This window comes from Trichoplusia ni, chromosome 6 (genome assembly GCF_003590095.1).
Source record: "Trichoplusia ni isolate ovarian cell line Hi5 chromosome 6, tn1, whole genome shotgun sequence".
Taxonomy (NCBI): domain Eukaryota; kingdom Metazoa; phylum Arthropoda; class Insecta; order Lepidoptera; family Noctuidae; genus Trichoplusia; species Trichoplusia ni.
The window spans coordinates 14,382,489-14,403,967 of record NC_039483.1 but is presented as its reverse complement, the minus strand read 5'-3'; the positions used below and the strand labels follow the sequence as shown (position 1 = coordinate 14,403,967).

Genomic DNA, 21,479 nt, shown 5'->3' with positions numbered 1-21,479 from the left:
TCAATCGATGGGGTTAAACACACGCAGACAAACAAATGAAGCCAACTTATACAAATAGAAGCTTTTGTGTCAACCCATTGATCTGTTTGATTTGTCCCTTATGTTTAATACAATTTCAACTAGAGTATGTTACTATTTGAGTTTCAGTATATTTGATTTCTGGCTTGAGGGTATATAAACATCGTTTTTTAAAGGAGACATTGAAAACATTCCCCATTTTTAAGGTTCAGAAGATCTGAATGTCAGAGTTAGGAACCATACTAAAACCACCGACGTGAATACGTACAGTCCCTTTAGCCAAATGACATTCTACTTCCTTAACAGTTGACGCAGCGCAGGTACCCAAAGTGATAATCTCTTTGTTTTGAACATATCGCATTGCTGCTATTGTTGACTGCGAAGATCCTCAATAGATAGGCTATATAAAATTGAACCAAACAAACTCATCAGCTACACATGAATATAGTTACTTAAGATGCAACCTTTTTGCCCCATAACTGCAAATACCACGACGATCATAACTAACCGTGAAGAAAAGGATATGACAGATTATTTTAACAATGGTGAAGGTCTTTAACTAAAATCGGAGGCGTCACAACAAAAAAGTATAAGGAACACTTTTTTAGTTTTTCGAATACTGGGTAAATGAGGGTTATTTAAAACCAAACAGTAACAGCGTGCACATAGATCTTAGATGCCTAGGACAAAGGACAAGGAAGGGCGTGGTTGTTTAATAACAATGTATATTCTATTGCGAAATAGTTTATTTAAAAATCTATCAGAAAATAAACCACATCAGTATTATTGTATTTGGTATTCAGCTCTGGCCGAACGTGCTAAATCATTTGCGTCACATGCAACGATTGGAATGTGATAACAGAAATTTTGAGCCGTTACATAGCATAATTTAATACTACGGCCACTTTACTTTGTACTCAAATTTTTACTCAAATGCGTGTGCGGTCGCTATTATTATTAGAAATGGAACCTCCATTAATAATAATCAATAATGTTGTAAAATGCTATATTAATTTAATCATAAATATTTCTACACATTATCTATTAGTTACATTTACATAAGATTTCTATTTGAACCCAGAGCTTTCAGCAGATGTCGAACAAATGAACCATGTCCACATTTACATCACAAAGTTTATACAACGCGTCGTTATCTTTATAATTATAAGTTTTATCACTCTATTACTATCTCGGGGCACTGTCTTTTAGGAGACGTGTCCGCGTCTGTGGGCTCTTTCCGCTTCAGTGACTTGCTTTCTTTGTCTTCTTTCATTCCATCGACATTGGACTCATGCTCTTCAGTCTTTTGTTTATGATCATCTTCTAATCTTTCATTATGTGCCAATTCATTCTCTGGAACTTCCTCGTCAAGGGTGATGACGTCATCCTCTGGTTTATCGTCGTATCCGCCCTCGTCATCTGGCTTCTCAAGATAATCATTTTCGTCAGCAGCTGCCTCTAGCCTTTCTGCGGCTTTTTGAGAGGTAGCATTCTGTGAGCCCGTAGCTAACGAGCTTGTGATAGCCAAACGTTTACTTACCGATATACGAGCCGTAAGAGCTCTGTACAGATGTACTATATCACCTGGGGCACCCTGAAAAGAACATATCATTAAAGAAAAGCTTATATGATAATTCGAATTTCCTATTTTTAAATAAATAACATTGTTTTTCTTCACGATAACAATTCATTTGGAGGAACCGTTTTCGTGAAGAAAAACTTGTGTCGTGACCAAATTATCCAGTTTTAGAGAGTTCATTAGGTTGATATTTGTAAAACTGAAGTCATTTATAATGGTAAAGTCTATAAAAATCCTTAAGGACTTATATTTTACAAGCATTATAGTTAATTTAATTTCAACTTAGATAGTTGTTGACAGACAGACTTACAGACAAAAAATACAAATAAAACTTATAAAACATGATTTCAGCTACATCTAATGAAAAATCTCAAAAGTGAGATTTAAAGTCATTCCAATGTAAATACAACCTTGACTACAAATAATATAATATGCAAATATGCATTACTGTCTGAGATATAAAACAACTGTGCTCAGGAAAGCGTGTTGCACAGCAAAAACCGGATTAGTTTTAGAACTGGATATAGCCAGCCATCTGAGCTGTGTCCAATAGGCACCAGAGCGTGCAATCTGGTGCTTTCGCAGTTAAATGTAGACTAAGGTCAAAAGACTAGAACTAAAAAGCTAACCATAATGAGGAACAGTTTGATCTGCTGTTGCGCATCAGCGGCGGTGATCCTGAGGGACTTGGTGCCGGCGCGCTCCACCACCATGTCGGGCCACAGCTTGGTGTTGAGCACCACGCGCAGCGACCCCGACACGCGCGCCACCAGGCGGGCCGCCCCCGCCCCGGCCCCGGCCCCGGCCCCGGCCCCCGCCGCCGCGCCGCCCGCCGGATCGTTCAGCCGCAGCACGCCGCGCCCGCGCTCGCGCCAGCTACCCGTCTCCCACGCGAATAGGCGACAGGATATCTGTGTTATACACAACGTTTAAGATTATTAAAAATACTTTTCAAAGCTATCCCTACACAAGTAATTTAATAGGCTGCTACCTACAGAAGTGTAACATTTTAAGTATTATGTGCTAGAAGAGATTAAAACAGACCTGTAGAACATTTATCTCGCCTTCTTCACCAGTAATTGTAAAGTTGGTGGTGGGAGGAGGCGGCCGTGCATGAGAGCGCTCGTATTCAGCCGCTGCGGCCGCCAAGCCGTCGCCAACGCCTGACGCTTCACTCGTACTGTCCTCCTAGTAGATAAATAAAAACATTACAATTAAATCTAAGGTCCTAAAAAAGTGTTAATTAAATTGTTAAAAAGTAGTTGTTTTTTTGCTTAGTATCAAAAGAGTACAAGACCTTAGTTACTTAGTTAGTATAGCTTATAATGTGCATACAATATGTATGTAAGATTGGTACTTAAGCCACTGCACCTGCTCTGCTCTATGTTGCAAAGTAAGACGCTACTTCACCAAATTGATAATGCAATCATAGGTTAAAAGTGTCAAGAAGTGTTACTAACACAAGAGTTTAACAAATTGTTTATATTGCATAATCTTAAACCTATAACATTAATATTCCGTCATTTTTTTTTTATTATTTTCAAATGTATAATAGAGACTAATTTTGCATAACCCAGGTGTCAAGACTCAGATCATCCATTAACACATGTACATAAGGGGAAATTAGCCTAAAGTATGAATTTTGCTATTTCTGTAGTCCAAACAATTGTCAGACTGAGAGTATAAGTGTATGTAATGTGTGTAGTATAAGTAGTACTAGCTGTGGTATTTGTTTACTATTTATGTTATATATCCAAACAGTTCTTATCAAACAGGCAAGTAACTGACCTGGTTATCTTTGACAGATGCAGCAGCACTGGTGAACAATAACTCTGAAGTTCCATTTGCTGAACTGTGCTCCGCAGATGAAGCCTCTCCGTTATTTACACTCTCTTGGATCACCACTCTTTCACTCAAATTCTGACCAAACACAAATCCCGAAGAGCTTGGGGCTGGTTGTGTTGTTGGTACTGGGTTAGTTGTCCGTGGAGTGACATTAGCAGATCCTAACGGAACAAACTTAGGAACATCAGCTTCCTGTTTGTTTTCCTTAAGCCTGTCTTCACTTGGTGTTTCTTCTTTTTCTTTTGTAGCATCTGAAGTTTCAGTAGCATCAGCCGCTTTCAGAAATGGGTTGTTACCAGGTTTCAGCTGAGACGGGCGTAGAATGGAACCTGAATTGCGGGAACAATAATTAAGATAAAATGCTATTTTTTTCATTTGCACAACAACATTCAGAACATTATCACATACCTACATAAGCAAAAGTAAACCAACAACAAAATACAAAGCAAATACTTTATAGTTTTTATACTAATTTCTTACCAAATGGAGTACATCCTTTATTAGAACTTGATGCAAAACTGGATGAACCAAACCCACCAAGTCTTGGCTTTGCCAGAACCACTCTTGATTGGGAGGACCCATTATAAAAATCTTCAATCGGTGATTTACCTGAAATGCATCACAATTTTCGAACAAATTTTGTAATAAGAAAAACAGTAGCCAATTGCAATATCAGAATTCTAGATGAACCCAATATGAATATGTTTGAATACTAACATCAATGAATTAAAAAAACTAATTGCAGGAAAACTGTTGTTACGCTCTTAGTCAAGTAGATAGGAACAGTGACTACTACTTATGCTTTTTTTTTCTTTTCGAACAGTATGGTGTAATTGGACAAGATTTAAATTCAGGTCTGCTATTAGAACTATTCATACTGAGTACAAGTTGATAAGACATTAAATAGCACTGACATTTTCAATAACTGAAGTTTTAAATCCTTATTATATCAGGGAAACAGCAAAATAAGTGTAAAATAACATAAAGAAACTCGTTGATGATGCAGCATGGACAAAGCCATCTGTACACATTGTAAGCTTTAAAATCACTTAAAATTGCAAGGAAATAAGGAACTGCAATTAAAACAACGGAAAATAAATAAGATTTGCAATAATCTTTAATACAATTCCATAAAAATGCTAAAACTCACCTTGCTTTGCGTCTGCCATTGTCGAATTTAGTTTTTTTTTTACTGATCATAGACTATAGAGTCAATTGACAAGGAAATCAAGGACTTGTGTGTTGCACTGTTGCATCTGGCAAAGTTAGCTTACTAAAATGCAGTAAATTATTAAAAATACAATTTTCAATTTGCAATGGATAGAATATTTTGGAATGATATCATTAAATTAAATAGCAAGCAAATAAGTCTTTAAAATATTTATCAGTGTTGCACTCAAACAATATACTAAATACGTTGACTGTGTGTGAAGATTGTGCAATAAAACTTAATAGCTGCTGCACCGTATGTTACGAGTTCAACCTCCGACTATTATGAAATTTAATATTAAAGGGCATTGAATAGCATTTGTATTCTTTGTGTATTATTTTATTAATCGAGTGTTTTACGTAATCTCAATGCAAACGGAATAATTTATGTCATACACAACTATAACGACATCGTGGTGTGGTATTAACTGTTACGTCCAATACGTTTAAATTAAAAAAAAAACGTCTCTGTCTACCACAAATTAATAAGTCGAACCGTATGGCGAATAATCAGGCCATTGATAAGAGATAACACTAACGTTATATTTAATAATTCTGCTACTGCCATGCTGCCGTGATGACAACGTAATGACATTTTATAGTATTACGGTGGTGACATTTTACTTATTTCCCAAAGTTTTAGAGAAAAATCTCCCACCGCCACCAAGATCCACACAACCTTAGAAGCGTCTAGCGCCTAGAAAACATTTGCAGTAGCAGTGCGATCGCATGTTGAACCCTGCAATCATAACTAAGCTTAAAGGGGTCGAAGCCCTTTCGATAACTATTGTGGTGTTCCTGATTAAACTATGGCTCACTTACTGTCGTACTACTCGAGGCCTTTAGTCGCAAATCAAATGATTTAATTCAGTAATGTTATGCTACCGTAAGCCAGGTCTCTCGAGAACTGTAATTCAATTCTTTCATCGAACGGAAGGCCCTAAAAGAAGACTGGGTAATGGGTGAACGGTTTTAGTGTCATCCTTTTAGTGAATGTCTACTGCAGATATATTGAGTGCACATTTCAACAGTAGCACTGAAGTTTCAACTCTCGTGATTTCGAAGTAAGTAAACGAGCATAGTATTAATATTTCCCACTAACTAGATAATTTTCTACATTTTGTACAAGTACTATTTGAAATCTGGCAACTCACTTAAATACTTCTGTCAAATGTCAATGTCAGCCACAACCAGCCCAGACAGGAGCACAAAATTATGGAATTCTGTACAGTGAGTGAAATGTGAAAAATTAAAATTAAATTATGTTTATACTTGACGATAACAAAAGTTAAATCAATCATTTGTATAACATAAATCTATGCATTCCAGCAAAAAAATACGTATTCAAGTGTATGAAAGTGTGTGAATTGTTCTAGTGCCGTTTAACAAGTATTTATCGAAGTGCAATTACTACTTAATTAATATGATTTGGATTTTATAACATAGTTATCTACGAAAAGTGTGTACTAAGACCATTTTCCGTAACTATAAAATATACTGCGACATCAAATAGAACAATAATAAAACAAGTAAGTATAAAGTTAAACTTAAAAGTTTTATAAAGTTGTATATGTAATACATTCTGGTATAAAAAAAAATATAGTGCTTATCATTATTGATCAAATTCATACTCTGTTCTAGTGCCCTAATTTATTTTAATGCATATTTTCATTAACACATGATGAATACTATCTGGTTTTGGTACCTTTCTGGATTTATTGGATCTGTAAGAAATTGATAAAATATATGGTCCTTTTGTTATTATAAGCATGGCAAGTGTGGCGTATCCTTTTCATTTATTTAAAGTATTAATCTAAATAAATTATAGTCCTTTAACTCAATAATGAATAATAATTACAACTTGAGTTACTAGACTACATGATAAAATGCAAGTCACCTAATTGTCTATAAATGTTTTCAATTGTATATTTTAGTATCCTGTTTTTATGAGGTTTTTTTTTTGTCTTATCAGATTTATTGATTGTCTGTGTCTATAACACCTATTAGGTACATCTATGAATAGTATGTAAATACTTAAAATAATGTATTACAGCATGCCACTGAGCACTGTAAATGTGTAATGAGTTTACTTGGGGATTGTAGCCACCTGAATTGGAGTACTGAAAGCATGTTTATATAAAAACTTGTTTTGTAACATACTCATAAAGTATTCAATTTCAAATCCTTGAAATTGTAATTATATATTTATATGTAGTTTTAGGATGACCTCATAATTAATGATTTCATTTTGTCATTAATTATTCAGTGTATTACCATGTAGTGTAAAAAGTACATAATGAGGATTCATCTTAAAGCATAAATGGAGTGGTAAACAATTTTGTTTAAGTATTTATTTTCTGTTTAAATACCAATGACATGATGAAACAAGGTTTATTGAGTAACCTGCATTTTTTAAAATATTTGCTAGTTAGCAAGTGGAATAGTTAGAAAAATTGTTTTCAAAGTTGATATAATTTTTCTTTTAGTTTTACTTCTCCTACTGAAATTTACATTCAATTTACATTTTTCCAATGCGGTTGGTTTTATCTTATTACACAATGTTATTTAATCTGTTATCACGAAAAAAAATAACGCAACTTTCGCAAGATGTCAAAAAAAAAGTATTTAAATTTGATAGGTAATGCGAAACGTCATTATCATCAGCTATGTACTAAGGCTATGTACTTGATATTCAGGTGTTTATTTTTCAAAGTTTTTGTCAAAGAAAGTTAAGGCTAGAAGTAGTTTCGATTACCTATCGCAGTGTTAAGAGAAATCCTTTATAAAAAATCTTCCATTAGTAAAATATTAATAAACACCCAGTAAAAATGCCAATGTTGATGTTAATGTTCGCGATCGTACGCGCAACTACTCGCAAGGCCGTCCTCGGTTTCAGTACTACGCGTGGGCGATACGTTCACGCTTAGTACAATAGACGTAGTAACGTTTAACTTGATACTTTACTGACCATTACACTATTTGGTACACTTTTTGTTTGGCGGGAGAATACTAATCTACACCCTCCTCATTGAATAAATGGAACTATTACCCAAACTGAAACCGCCGTACGACATCCTCCGCATTTGATGGATGCGTGGCGTGGCAAATCATTATACACTAACAATTGTTGCCCAAAGGCCTTTGCATAGCATTGTACAGAAATACACAATATGGTCGAACTAAACGAATCGTCTTAACTTTTTAAAGTCGATGTCCTGGTTACATCCAAATAAAAGACATGTTACGTAACTAATCAATGTAACAATAGAGAAAGGATCATAACAAAAAAGAAACTATATTAGGAAATAATGAACATATTGCCGTTTACACAAGATAATGGCAAATTATGTAACATTGAACAGTTTAATATTTTTTAATAAGTTCGACAAACTCAACACTTGGTGGTCGTCACTGTTGCTCTCAAGTCAAGGAGCTTGTTTCCGCAACCCATCAGAATACTTATAAGTTTTAAAAACATAACACTAACGCACGCTATTTGATGTTAGGCCCCCAATTCAGTAAGGAACGGAACACTCACTGCCCATACAATGAATTTCCAATTATTGTGTTGGCGAAATGCTTAAGGGAATACGAATAGTGTCAAATTTCAATCTAATTTACATTCATTAATTGTCAATTGTAAATATCGGCATTCTGGTCTGGGCTATAAAATGAAATGAAATTTTCGAGCTGGATTATTCGATATTTTCTATGAAGAATCCTGAGAAGAATTGTCAGAACAAACTCGTTGTCTTTTTTAATGTTCAGACAATCATTGCCCGCTGTCCATATGAACGCAACATATCCTCGTGTCAAAGGCTCATCATATCTGTCACATCGTAGCATCACTGATTAAGAATATTGGAAGAGATTGAAAGACCAATACAGCCTGAACAGCCTTTATAAAAGAACTAATGACTGTGCTCAAAAACATTTGCAGTTTCCTACAAGATAATGATACCTATTTTTAAACGATTGGTTTGATAAGATGAATACGAGATACGATTGAAACAATCATTACATTATTTAAAAAATAAACTATTAGGTACTAGCGCGTATTTACGAAGTTCAAAATGATAAAACCGATTCTGTATTCATGAACATGGTACAAAATAACTCTTAATTAACCTAACATGATCCGTACAATCTTAAATTCAGTATGCATCCAGAAAATACAATTTATCTTAAATCTCAGTTGTTATCTCTTTAACGTAATATTTTTTTACCTAATTCGCGAAGTATTAATAAATAATTATTGATTACATCTTGTATGGAAAAAAGAACTTAATCATCATTTATTGCGAACTATATTTTTGCCGCGCCTTGACTGTGTAGATATTGGTTACCGCCGAAAAAATAGATAATAATATAAGTCAACTACATCCATTATTTATGGACAACGAACTTCAAGAAGGAGGAGCTTCTCAGTTCTATAGCTGGTTTTGTTTTTACCTCAGAATTTCGAACTAAATGAACCGAATTTGTGGATAATTTTTTCATTAAACAGAAATTTTAAAAAGAAACGACTCCCGTCTTAAGGAACTTAATCCTTGTGTTGCGGAGCGTTCCACAAACCTCAAGCCGCATGCACAACACATACAGTCAGACTCAGGACAAACTTCGTTTATCACACTAATGCTTGTCCTAGCCACTCGGTTTAGTCCCACTTGGTCCTATAAAAATAATCCAGTCGGCCTACAACCATTTTTTGATATAAAGCTGTGCAACTCTGTGTGTATGTTCATCACTCATTCATGTTTAAAAACAAAGGAATGTTACCACTTTATCTTATGGTAAAGTTGTTACTGTTGTTGTAGAGCAGCCTGCAGCATGGCGTCATCTATTAATTGATGATGTCTACGACGTCGTGTTAAGCGGTAAGGCCTTGCGTATAAGCGTGAAGGAGAAACAAATACAACTAGAGACGAGAACTTACAAACTTTTGCCTTTATAAGTGTTATTTCAAATGATGACTGATACAAAACAGAGATCGGACGCGTGTTGCACCGTCCATGATTATGCATCTATGATTTAGAAACATTGAAAGAGATTTGAAAATTTGACAAGACAAGTATTAGGCTCGCTCACTGAAGCATTAGGAGGTTATCTACGGTACAAATATTAAATTGTGGTAACACCCTTTAAACTTGATATGTAGGTTTCTCGTAGATGCAACATGCATGGAAAAAGTGTATAAAAAACCGTATTTTTATTGCTTTGTAGTAAAAGCCCCGAAACTAATTTGTTCCTACCGTGTACAAAAGTGTAAGTATCCATAAACTTATGGAATGAAGTTCATTGAATCAAACCCAAAGCATCCAAGTACCAATGTTGCTTTATAAAGGTCAAGGTTACTTTATAGAGACGCCACTGACTATCGGTAAAGAAAACCATCGTGAGCAAACCTGGACTTCAAATATTCCAATCTGGAATCACTTCCCACAGTTAGCAAACGTGGTGGAAAGACCTTTGCCCAGTTGTAAGAGGTTTATAGGCTTTTGGCCTTTAAACATGATTTATAATGACAGTACATTACGAGTTTATTATAAGTTATACGTAATAAGTAGGTATACAATTTACGTTTATAGCGTGTATAATTATTCTGTTTGAGGCGTTATACCATCATGAGCAATCAAGCACATATATACGTACAGCTTGTATACGATTTAATCCTGATTACCTGGTTAACCGAAGCTTATCGGTTAAGCCCATATTTCGTGAGTTAAGACTGATTTGTTGAACTAACGATTAGTCAACAAACGTCTCTTTGATAACAGAGTTGTGTCAAGTACCGCCTACTTTTTTTAAATCCAGTGAAATTGAAAATGGCACCCAGAAAAAAACACGATGTGTTATTTATACTCATGTAGCTTAAATTAAATATTATCTTTCTATTTGATAAATGACACGGTTATTTCAATAGAGTTGTTTACGACGACGTTTCCTAAGTGGTGGGAAAAACGATCCTAAGTTTATGCAAAGAAAACCCGCACGGCAAAAAATATTTGAATAAATTAATCTAACTTAAAACATGTATCTAGCTATTTTTTTTAATTGAACCTCCTTCATCTTTGAACTTGCGGTCACTAAACTCGTATGTCTAAATTCAAGCTATAATAACAATGTTCACTGGCTTTGTCTACTTAATTTTGGATAAGATTTCTCATTTTAACTGTGATTTTTGTTAGACTGATGCTACAATAAAAACTTGGGTATTATTATCAGAAGGAAATAATGTTGTCCAAGCAAAAACCCTTGAGTCATTTATTTATTATTTTAACGTTATTTTGTCAATTTTTTAATGAATAACTGATACCCGACGTCAGATTCAATTGAGCATCTAAAAAGAAGACAAAAAATCTTTTATTTGCCACAAATGCGAATAAGCTTACGGGAAAATATGAATCACACGTAACAAACGCAGTAGTTTTATAACAGATTAGAATTATCGAAAAAACGCATGTTAACCAATCATATCGGTTGATGACATAAGGGTGATTCATAATTAATATGGTACATTGATCTTCAACCAAAAAGGTTCAAAATAGCGGTCCATTTTCACGGTCACTAGTAAATGCAATTATATCTTACTTTTAAATCTATCTAAAATCATATTACGTACAGTAAAAGAAGATCCCTTGTAAATGCATTTCAAAAACCAATTTTTAGCATATTTGTCCTTTTTTATCCAGAGATTTCATTTCATCCCCTTATCACAATAGGAGCGTGGTTTCACCAACCTTAAGTAATAACTGCTCCTAATGATTTTCTAAAAAGTATACAATTGATATGAAGTTTGATTAAAATATGATTCCATTCCTGTTAACCCTCCTTATATCTCAATTTTATCATAATTTATTTACCCTAACCTCAATCTAAGACCAGTGAGTGGCGACCAACGTGGCACTCTTGAAATAAGAGGTAAAACGCTTTAAGGAAATTTTACATAGCTTTTCCTTATATTAAATCCTTCCATTTTCACTGCTAAGTCATACTTTAATTATTGCAAATGTTTTCCTTATAAATCTCATACAAAAAACAAACACTTTCTAGGGGTAAAAAAAAGCGAATCAAGCGCAGTCATAAGCAAACGTCCAATACAATAAAAATGTAAAATGAAACACTTACGTTGTCTTCTTAAACTTTTTGAAGAAATAATTTCGAATATTCTGTCGTCACAGATGGACTGACCCAGCCGAATTAATGTACCAACTGACTTCAAAATTGTTATTCGGCATTATTCAAATACGATATGGGTTTTTGCCGAGTCACCATGAGTCGGTATGACCGCGGCCGTCGCGGCGGCTCAGACAAGCCAACTTTTAGTTTTTCGGTCTGTTTAGATCGGATGGTCCTGTCGATTCAGTCAGCGCGTCACTCGTATTAAAAAAGTTCCTAAAGGTTCAACTGAATTCAGGACTTATACGTGAGACAATATATTATAATGTGTTTTGTATAGTGCGCTCAATCTTTATTTTTTTTCTTTGTGTAATTGGTGAAAGTGGCTGTGTTAGTGGGATTTTTTGAAGTGTTGTGATTTTGATCTCGAATAAAAAATAATAAATTATTGAAAAAGTGAGATATCCTGGGTTACCAAACCTATAAGGAAGTGTTGAAAAATAAGTATTAATATAATGAAATTAGACACAAATGTTTTTGATGTGCGATGCGGCGGCGTACACGAAAGTGGTAAAATATATATATTTTCTTTCATAAAAATAAGTGTCTTTTCATAATATATGTAGGTAGATACCGAATGAAACCAAGGTATAATTCAATATGTTTAATTAAATTTTCCTTTAAAAAGGTATTGCGCATTTGCTTCAATAGATACTGTACTGTGATAACTACATTTTGCAAACTTCAGAGTGACTTCGCGCTAAATTACAATCTGCCAATTTGGCGAACCAAATACCACAGGTTTAAATCTCATTTTATGCAATAGATTCAGATCACATTTAGGATGCTGCTTCCATGCAAAGCTATCCTATTTGTAACAAACATTAAACTGTCTCCAAAACTCTAAACTTCCAACAAATCAATGCGCCTCGGCAGTAACGTTTTTGCACAGAGGTAGTATTTTACTACTTTTTATTTACTACGGACCCCCGTTACAACAAGTTGTTACCTGCTTAAAATTTTATATTTTATCAGACAAATACATCACATCATTATAATCTAATCCTCTTTGTACCAACCTTTAATTTTTTAGGAAAAAAAAATTAAAACCAAAATACTGTATTTAAAATCAGTCAAAATTAGCGATCTTAACCTAATCTGTAGGCATGATAATACATGGTGCGCAACACCACAAAAAAAATAAGAATCATACTTTTAAAATAGATAATATTGAAAAAGTGTTTTGTAACAATGAATGTGATTCATTAAACTCGTTATCACTGACGCGCACGGCTGATACCGAGATTGCAATAAATAACAACAAGTAAGATCTTGCGAAGTTCCCCTAGACAAAGACATAGTGGCCATCCAAACGCCTAAGAGTTTTCTGAACTGGAATTACTACTCCAGTCGGTTTAAAATGGCGATGGCTACTATATAATCCAGCTTCAACAAGGCTTTCTTCAATCCTGCTTAAAAAAAATGTCATTTAGACTTAAGTTGTCGGAAACTAGGCCCGCGAGTTCAAATGTGGCCTCCCAACGCATTTTCGTTAACCCGTTGAGAACAGCCACCTGATTTATAAAAGATAGTAAGATGTCTCCCACAGACGCAAGAGGTTAGACAGACTTTACTAGCTGACCCCATACACCAGATTCAAAGCGGCTTGATTCCAATGGACTGAAAAACTGCTGATCTATTTTTGTACCATTGTATTTATGTAGTCACAAAAACTTACCAACGCAAGCACTTTTTGCTCGTTACAAATGAAAACGTCTATATTATAGTTATGTTATACCAGAAGTTTTGCCATTGTAGGAGCGAGATGACCCACTGGACTAAACACGGCGACGAGTCTCTTACAGTGCTTACGGGCCAATTATGTAAAATCTGATCAAGTTTCTGTTTATATATTTTAGTCCAAAGAGTTTAGTATTGTGCACTGTAAAATTCCTTATTCTTCTTAATTTTTTCTTACGTGTGAAAGGAAATTTACCTTCGGTAAGTGCGTTGCCACTCTCCCGCAACAGGATGGGAATATGAAGCCTTAAAGTTATGGCATTTGTATAAGCGTTTATTAATAGGTCGTAGTAAGCTCCTCTGCAATTCTATTAATGTTGCCAAGCCAAAATCATGTTGCTTACTCTCTTACTCTTTGTTGCAGGTATGGAGACGGACGAAGATATTTCCCGAGGCAACATGCTGGACGACATGCCTCCCATCAGCTGCGACGTGACCCTCGAGGGAGACGTCGGCACAGGCTCGAACGACATCGGAGACATGACATTCTGTATGGGAAACTATATCAGCGATTTCATGAAGGTGAGTTATTTTGCTTCCAGAAGTCTGAGGGTTATCTCTTTAATTAATGTTATTGCCGTTGTGGAATTTAAATGCCACATTTCGTTAGTACGCTACACTAATATCAAAGTTCTTTGACGAGATGACATACCCATGGAAGAATGAAGCTATAACATATACTGTGCATTAACTAGCTCCTCAAAACATAGCTGACACTCACAGTTGATAAAATATGTAAATATATAGTAGATGTAAATGTAAACAGTAGAACGTGCAACAGGTACAACTTTTGAGGGTTGTCAGTAATTTCAAGTATCATTTTATGGTAGTCGACTACCATTATCCTTATTATAGATGGAAGTTGCCCTCGAATACTTTCGTAACCATCCCAAACTATGTTAAATCAATTTTAATATGTATTTTGATAACCTCGAGACATAATGTTTTGTATGTTAATTTCCAACTCGTATGTATTCAGTTTTCTGGGCCAAAACTCTTTATTAGATGTATTTATTTTATGTAAATGATGGCTTTATTTACAATGAGCCACTGTCTGTGTATTATTATAATTAACATAGCCAAAAATATACAATAATATAAATGACACGATTTTCGTTTGTAAATCGTTTCCATGGGCTAAATATAACATGTAGGTGACAAACAATCAATGATCTAATTATAACTTTTTCATGATGTGTGTTTAAATCTCTGTGTAGTATCATTTCTAACAGCCATTAGTATTTCATTGTATTGCGAAGGCCTTTCTTTTATCCTGGTCTGCGGTCACTAGAGGCACTGGAGGCACAGTAGTATTATTACGAGGCCACAATGAAATTTGCTTACACCACAACTATCGTCACCAGACACTGCGAATTTTCACACCAAAATATTATAGTACTTCACGTCTAGCTATCTATTTAACGTCTATCATGACTGTTTGAATAAACTTCTCTTTTTAGATTGGGAACTGTATAAAACTTTGCATTTTACGTCATTGCCTATCAGTTTTTTTTAATACAAGCAAAAAAAAACAACTTAATATTATGTATTTAAAATAGCTGAGTTATGATTATGTTACTAAGTCGAGAAAACTGAATTTAAATATAAACTATTTTATCTAGCTTTAAAGATAAGCTATTTTTTTGGGTCACATAGATCCTATCTCGGAATTCATACTTTCTCTCTACATACAACAACAATTTTATATAAACAAACTGGGGTCACCTATAAATATAACACTGGTTATTGACTCGTTGCCAAACTAAAGCCGTGACCCCTGTATATTAATCACCACGTATAACCTTTTTGAAGCGAGACTATGTCCTATTCCGTTTCACTTTTTTTTTGTTTACAAAACAAATGGCGTTCGTATTAATAGACTAGCAGGACACTAACCTTACATAACTACATTATGATAGACTGAAACTACTCGAAATTGACGTTGTTCATGATACTTGCTATTTATGACGTTGCTGAACAATTTTGCTCTTATGTAATAACATCGATAAATATGACTTGTGAGAAATTACTATGAAGACGGTATTGAAGATTAGGTTGCTTGATAAATGGTAAAAACTAAAAATAGTAGTCGATAATGAAATAATCCCCAAAACAATTGCACAAGTCATTGAAATACTTTTGAATAATATATTGTGTAATAGATAATTGAAAGAAATTTGGTGCGACAAATTTTTCAAGAAGATCCTTCCCAAGAGATTTCGTAGATTTTCGCAACGATTATCGCAATATGCGACCTAAATTGAACGTGTATAGGGAGCCTAGGTGATAGTAATCCAAACGCATTAGTATTCTCTTTCTTTTTCTAATTTTTTTAACTACTCCCCCATTAAAATCTCATGTCTGGCATACTTCTGACTTACTGTTTGACTGGTAGAGAAAACCTCAGTCATTTAGTTGTAACTACCATTGTAAATTGTGGGTTTAAAAAGTGTAAAAAGAAGAAAAAGTATAGAGAAGCGATAGATAAATATTAAGGGCGTCAGTTTAGATACTATCTTTAGCAGTTTATTCAGTGCCAAAAATAAATATGAAAACGACATATATTTACTGAACCATAAACTGAACGAGTTCTATTGTCATGATTACTAAAATTATAGTAATAATGAAATGGCAATCAAATCCATTAAATAAACATCCATTAAATATACATACATATTTAGATTTCACGCATACATCCTTACAACACTACAGTATGTGTGAATGAGTTAAAGATAGCAGTCACATTTAATAATAGCATAGCGTAGACTTTCTTGACAGAAACAATATTTTTTCAAACTGATCGAGGCATATAGCTATGTTGGTTTAAAATATTATAACCCTCATTTTGTATGATTTTGTAGTAACTCAAAATATTCAAATGTATGGAAATAGCATTATTTTTCGCCACGTGACACGACATCAGGTTCTTGAGCAAAGTTGCGAATCATCGTAAAAGTTTCTAACTTAAAGGTATTCGCAATAAAATTAGAGTCAGAGCTGCAGTAAGAACCTCATTTAAAAGTAAATTCGTAGTTGTGAAACCAAGACGTCGTATTGCAAGGTGCAGAGCAGCTGAAATCGGCGAAGTTACAAATTTATTGCGGCTCTTAACGTTTAAACACCGTCATGGTGTCGAAGTAAAATGTGTGTGGCCCCTATGAGAAAAAGGTTAGATATGGCTGGTATAGAGTCACGTTTATAGTGTTTATACCCACAAGACAAGTTTAACTGTAAGTGAAGGTGGCAGGCCTCCTCTTCTTCGCAGCACGCGACTACAGATAATACGCTTAGTCACGGTGACAGCTACACGTTGTAGAACCCTTTCGTCACCAATTACAGCGATGCAATAGATTGTGTTATCGCCTAAGTAGTTTCCTTGTGCCGCGCCTGCTATCTGTTCGAACCATGGTATAATAATCACAGTCACGAGACCCAAAGGTGGTTATATAAACTGAGTTCCAAAGTTTAAGTTCTTCGTGCTTGATTTAAAATAATTGTTATGCTAAATAGTCTCAGGCATGTACAGACATTATAGTGAGGATTGTAGCATTAAGCGCAGTTAATGCGAGAACTAAAACCTGATTTAACCATTTAATTGAACGTGATAATTTATGCTGAACTCGCTTCTAGCAGCTAAACGTCAGCTAATGACTGCGAGAAGCAAGTAGCTTAAATTGATCAAGCTCCATTGCAGGGTATAAATGTCTCCTATCAGTCGTAGCGTGATGGTATATAGCCTTAAACCTTCCTCGATGAATGGTCTATTCAACAGAAAAAGATTTTTTCAATTTGATCCAGTAGTTCCTCAGATTGGCGCGTTCAAACAATCAAACAAACTTTTCTAATATATAAAATATTAGTATAGAGTATAGATATTGATCGACTTCATTTTCATGAATGAACACGAATCCATTAATTGCAGCCTCAGGGCACAGACAAAGTAATGAGTTAATACACTGTCTTGTAAATGAATTGTTGAACAACAAGCCTCTTTACATTTAATTGTTGTTATTCAAGGCTAAAAGAAACAGTAATTAGCATGGCCTAAATAAAAGTCATGCTAATGAGTCATCTATTCATTCATTGAGGAATCATTCCCTGTACTGATGCAGCACACTCTTTCCTAAAAACATTAGTTTTGACTTTGCTCTTGGAAGTAAATTTGTACATATTTTAAAATATTAAATATTATGCTTTAAATTTATTTTGTCTATGTATCTATACTAATATTATAAGAATTTCAAGAACCGCTGAACTGATATTAGATTTTTTTTTTCTAATAGAAAGCCACAATATGTGTTGGTGTTATAGCCTATATTATTACCTCGAATAAAAACCAATTAGCAATAACTGAATAGTAATACTTACTTATTGTTTCAGGCGTAACCGCACAATTTATTTTCTTTTTATTCAGCCTTTTACTATCACGTGCTTAATGATAATTGTAATTAAAATGCACGGGAAAATGTGAGTCGGATTCTTGTATTAAAGGTTTCTTACCTCAACAAAATACTGACTAATTATCGCATTTTATTTATGTGTTTAACAAATTAACAATTTCTATATAATAGTATTAGTATACACGCGCTACAAGCTATTGCTTCTTGCCAAATTTCATGATTCTAGGTAAACGGGGAATACTCTCTAGGTCTTGATTTACTTCGCTATTGATAGTAAATATGTACTATGGTTTATGCCCCATCAGTAACGCAATAACAACTCCAATAGACCCGAGACCTCAACATTTTGAATATTACTCTAAACTATACACCGTGATTTTTTAGTCGTCTTACAATAAGCAGCCCAGTTCGTGTATGAATAGAACACGCTGAACACGTTTATGATAAAAAAATGTATTTATGAGATTTGAATAAATTTAAAATGTAATTTTTATTCAATATTATGATGCAATTCGTAGTTTTAGAAACACAGCTCTGTTGCGAGCGCGGTCCGAGCCTTGTAACAATGGTAAGGGGCGCGGGCGGCGGCGTTTTTATCATTTTTAAGAGTATATTTCAGATTTCTCTTGTTTCATTTTTCTTCTAAACTAAGATAATAGGCACTATTATCTTAGTTGATGATAAAAAAATAATAATCGCGCCTAGGGGTATTTTACGTCGAATACATGAACTGGGCTGTTTTTGTAAGACGACTAAAAATCACCGTGTATACGTACTTTATATATACATCTGGGTTTTGCAGATAAAAATTGTTTTGACTAAGGCAGACAGAAAAGTGACCTAATAAGGTTCCGAATAAAATGGATACGGAACTCTATAAAGACAATGTAGACATTTTTTTGTATATAATTATATTCGAATGACTAAACTGTTTTATAAATAAGGCGGATATAGTATTCAATGGCATAAGGTGACTAGAAAAAAATAGAGCTGAGACACTTTTATAATACCTTCGCAATAGCTGTTGATCGCTTTTGTATATCTATGCATTTCATTAAATAATAGCTGAACGACAAGCAAATACCAAAATTTTAAACACGCCTCCCCTAGCGTGTAACTAAAAATAGAAAATAGGTTTCATATAATTATGGCTGTAAAGTACATTGACCCAGTTATCAAACAAAGACAGTCGAATATTTTTTATGACTTTCTTCTACTATAATCATAGACAATTTTCTCCACTGACTAATCAAAGTTTATGTTTTGTTGGTACCTCGATTACTCGAAAAATAAGTATGGTTATATTAAGATTTTAGGAAAAAACAATAGAATGAGTCGTTTTCCATATGCTGTTCTGCAAAAATACGTTTTTAACAATCAGATCTAATAGTGGAATAAAAAATTCCAGGTACATAAATTGAACCTGAAAACATTCCTTTCCCAATCCGGCAGTGGTGTAAAATAATCGGTCTTACGTGTTAGACAGTTCTTTCTTAATCCTACTAATAAAACAGTTCGCAAAAAGGATATTTATAACCCAAAGACCAAGTCAAATAGTTGTTTTTCTTAGAAAAAAAATTCATTGATACACCTTACAAACTTACATACATGATACATGCAATTATGAAGGTAAACAAAAAAAATCAAAGTTACAAAATTACAGTTAAAACGTACTGAGTTATAAAACTACTAACATGTTCAGTTCATAAATCTCTTTGACTATATCCGTAATTGAAATATTTGTAAAAGCTAAAAACTCATAGTCATCGTTACTTTTTTCTAATACGCCATAAAACCAGTTTCGACCGGGGAATCACCTCGAGTTGCCAACGTAAAATTTGATTAGTCAGTTTGGAGAGTTGTCTATGTTATGACAAATCGGTTCGTTTCAACCCACCAATGCGAATACCAAACACCCTAACAAACTATAGGCAAAATAGTTGTGTTGTACGTGCAAGTAGAACCTTTAACAAATTATGTAAGCAGCACGATCTCGGTCCATTTTTAACTAGTGTGTCGGCGGCAGGACGATGCATAAGCCTAAAATTCTTTAAATACGAGTAATTTCCTTTTTATTTGTATTATATTTTTTCTACCTATTTTTGCTCACAAACCATTAATTGCTAAGCGATCTCCTATAAGCGAAGGATTGTAATTGGCTCACTGTTGCACAAACTGTTTTTTACTAGAATTGTATTTAGCTGTATTTATTTATTTAATACAGCATGGAGCCTTCCATGAATATAATCATTTATTAAATAATAAATAAATGATTATATTCGATGAAAATCTTGACAAATGTTTTGAAGGTCTATGTTTGAATCATAACTTTGTCAGTATTCTTAAACATGTATGATTTAGAGATATTTACAGTACTGTATCATTCATGTTTAATTTATAGTCGTATAGCGCCCCTAGCGGGAAAAACGAGCAACTTGACAGTACGAGTTATTGTAAGTCGTAGTTTTGTTATTTATTGAAAATGCCGAGCTATAATGGTACAAGTTGCTGTAAACGACCCTGAATTCACTGTCTTGCTAAAATGTCTTAGAATATCAAATATTAAGAACGGAATACCTACGGAAAGCCAATAAATAAACATATTGGTGCTTACGTGGGTACTTATCGCAGTTTCGCACGACGACGCTATGACAAAGCATATTTTTATCAACCTACCTATACATATACATAATAACATGTATATTATTGTATAGCTGTGTAAATTATGTAGCTGTATGTTTGTGTAACGTATATTTAAAAAGTTTGGTTATTTAGTATCGTGATTAATTAAAATTCATAGTATTCATGCTGAGTCATGTTAATAAAACTGTCCGTTGAACTCGCTATCAATGTTTAGTTTTCTTCTGCTTCAATATTTTAGAATATAAAGGTGCTTAGTATGAAAAAATTCAAGAATCAAACCTTATACTTTTCATTTTGTAAAAATAAAAGTTATGGATCACTCACTGATAAAAGTTGTGCTTGTTCGTGTAATAGAGTTTATTAGCCGGATTGTTTTGACGTTTGTTTTAAATTCTAATATAGTATCTCTTTTTGTAAAAATACGTCATCATCATCAATCAAACAGTGACTGCGAATGTCATATGACGTCACACCTTGGTATATTTTTTGCCAGCCCGTACGTCACTAGCCCCCCTCGAGATCTCTAAAGCAATTTATCAATTTAAAAAGGCTTAAGAAAGGTTAGATAAGATTTAAAAGTATACATTGAATAAATGTATACTTTTGACATGGTTTATGTAATATTCGTTAATGAGATAACAACTTACGTTATTAAAGCTCTGTATAATGTATGAAGTCTGAATAATACGAAGTTTATCAGCCTGATCTAATCGTACGCGTATTTTCCTAGCAGAAATATTATGTCCAAAAAAAATGGGTCAGGCCATAACAATAAAATATTAATATAAGTAGAAAAATAATAAGTTTCAGATCAGACGGATCTACCGTTACTTGTCAATTTACTGTTGCGTTGAAACATCCAGACA

At 34.0% G+C, this 21,479-nt stretch overlaps 2 protein-coding genes and 1 long non-coding RNA gene across 5 annotated transcripts in view; 1 reads left to right on the top strand and 2 right to left on the bottom strand.

Annotated features, from left to right (window-relative positions):
• Nucleotides 1-746: 746 nt before the first annotated feature.
• Nucleotides 747-11,865, bottom strand: LOC113495064 (ran-binding protein 3). Its single transcript, XM_026873657.1, has 7 exons — nucleotides 11,780-11,865; nucleotides 4,593-4,715; nucleotides 3,923-4,051; nucleotides 3,386-3,771; nucleotides 2,642-2,785; nucleotides 2,227-2,508; nucleotides 747-1,612 (listed from the first exon to the last, which is right to left on the bottom strand). The coding sequence occupies exons 2-7, from the start codon at nucleotides 4,609-4,611 to the stop codon at nucleotides 1,193-1,195; spliced, it is 1,380 nt and encodes a 459-aa protein (XP_026729458.1). The 5' UTR covers nucleotides 4,612-4,715; nucleotides 11,780-11,865; the 3' UTR covers nucleotides 747-1,192.
• Nucleotides 5,764-21,479, top strand: part of LOC113495062 (kelch-like ECH-associated protein 1) — a 30,976-nt gene continuing 15,260 nt past the window's right edge. The window contains exons 1-2 of one of the 3 annotated variants that reach the window (XM_026873654.1): nucleotides 5,764-6,180; nucleotides 13,935-14,092. In XM_026873654.1, the coding sequence (XP_026729455.1) occupies nucleotides 13,937-14,092 (156 nt within the window). In that variant the 5' untranslated portion in view covers nucleotides 5,764-6,180; nucleotides 13,935-13,936. Of the gene's footprint in view, nucleotides 6,181-11,953; nucleotides 12,341-13,934; nucleotides 14,093-19,656; nucleotides 20,031-21,479 lie in introns of those variants that run through there. The other 2 variants (XM_026873653.1, XM_026873655.1) reach the window with 2 other exon arrangements.
• LOC113495069 lies at nucleotides 12,422-13,928 on the bottom strand. The gene is made up of 2 exons (XR_003400697.1): nucleotides 13,767-13,928; nucleotides 12,422-13,239 (listed from the first exon to the last, which is right to left on the bottom strand). It is a non-coding gene; the product is annotated as an uncharacterized LOC113495069 (long non-coding RNA).

Bases quoted from the DNA above. Each gene is read 5' to 3' on its own strand.
- LOC113495064 (XM_026873657.1), bottom strand. The intron at 2,786-3,385 runs GTCAGTTACTTG...TTTATCTACTAG, and splicing joins CATCTGTCAAAGATAACCAG to GAGGACAGTACGAGTGAAGC. The intron at 2,509-2,641 runs GTCTGTTTTAAT...TGTATAACACAG, and splicing joins GCGAGATAAATGTTCTACAG to ATATCCTGTCGCCTATTCGC.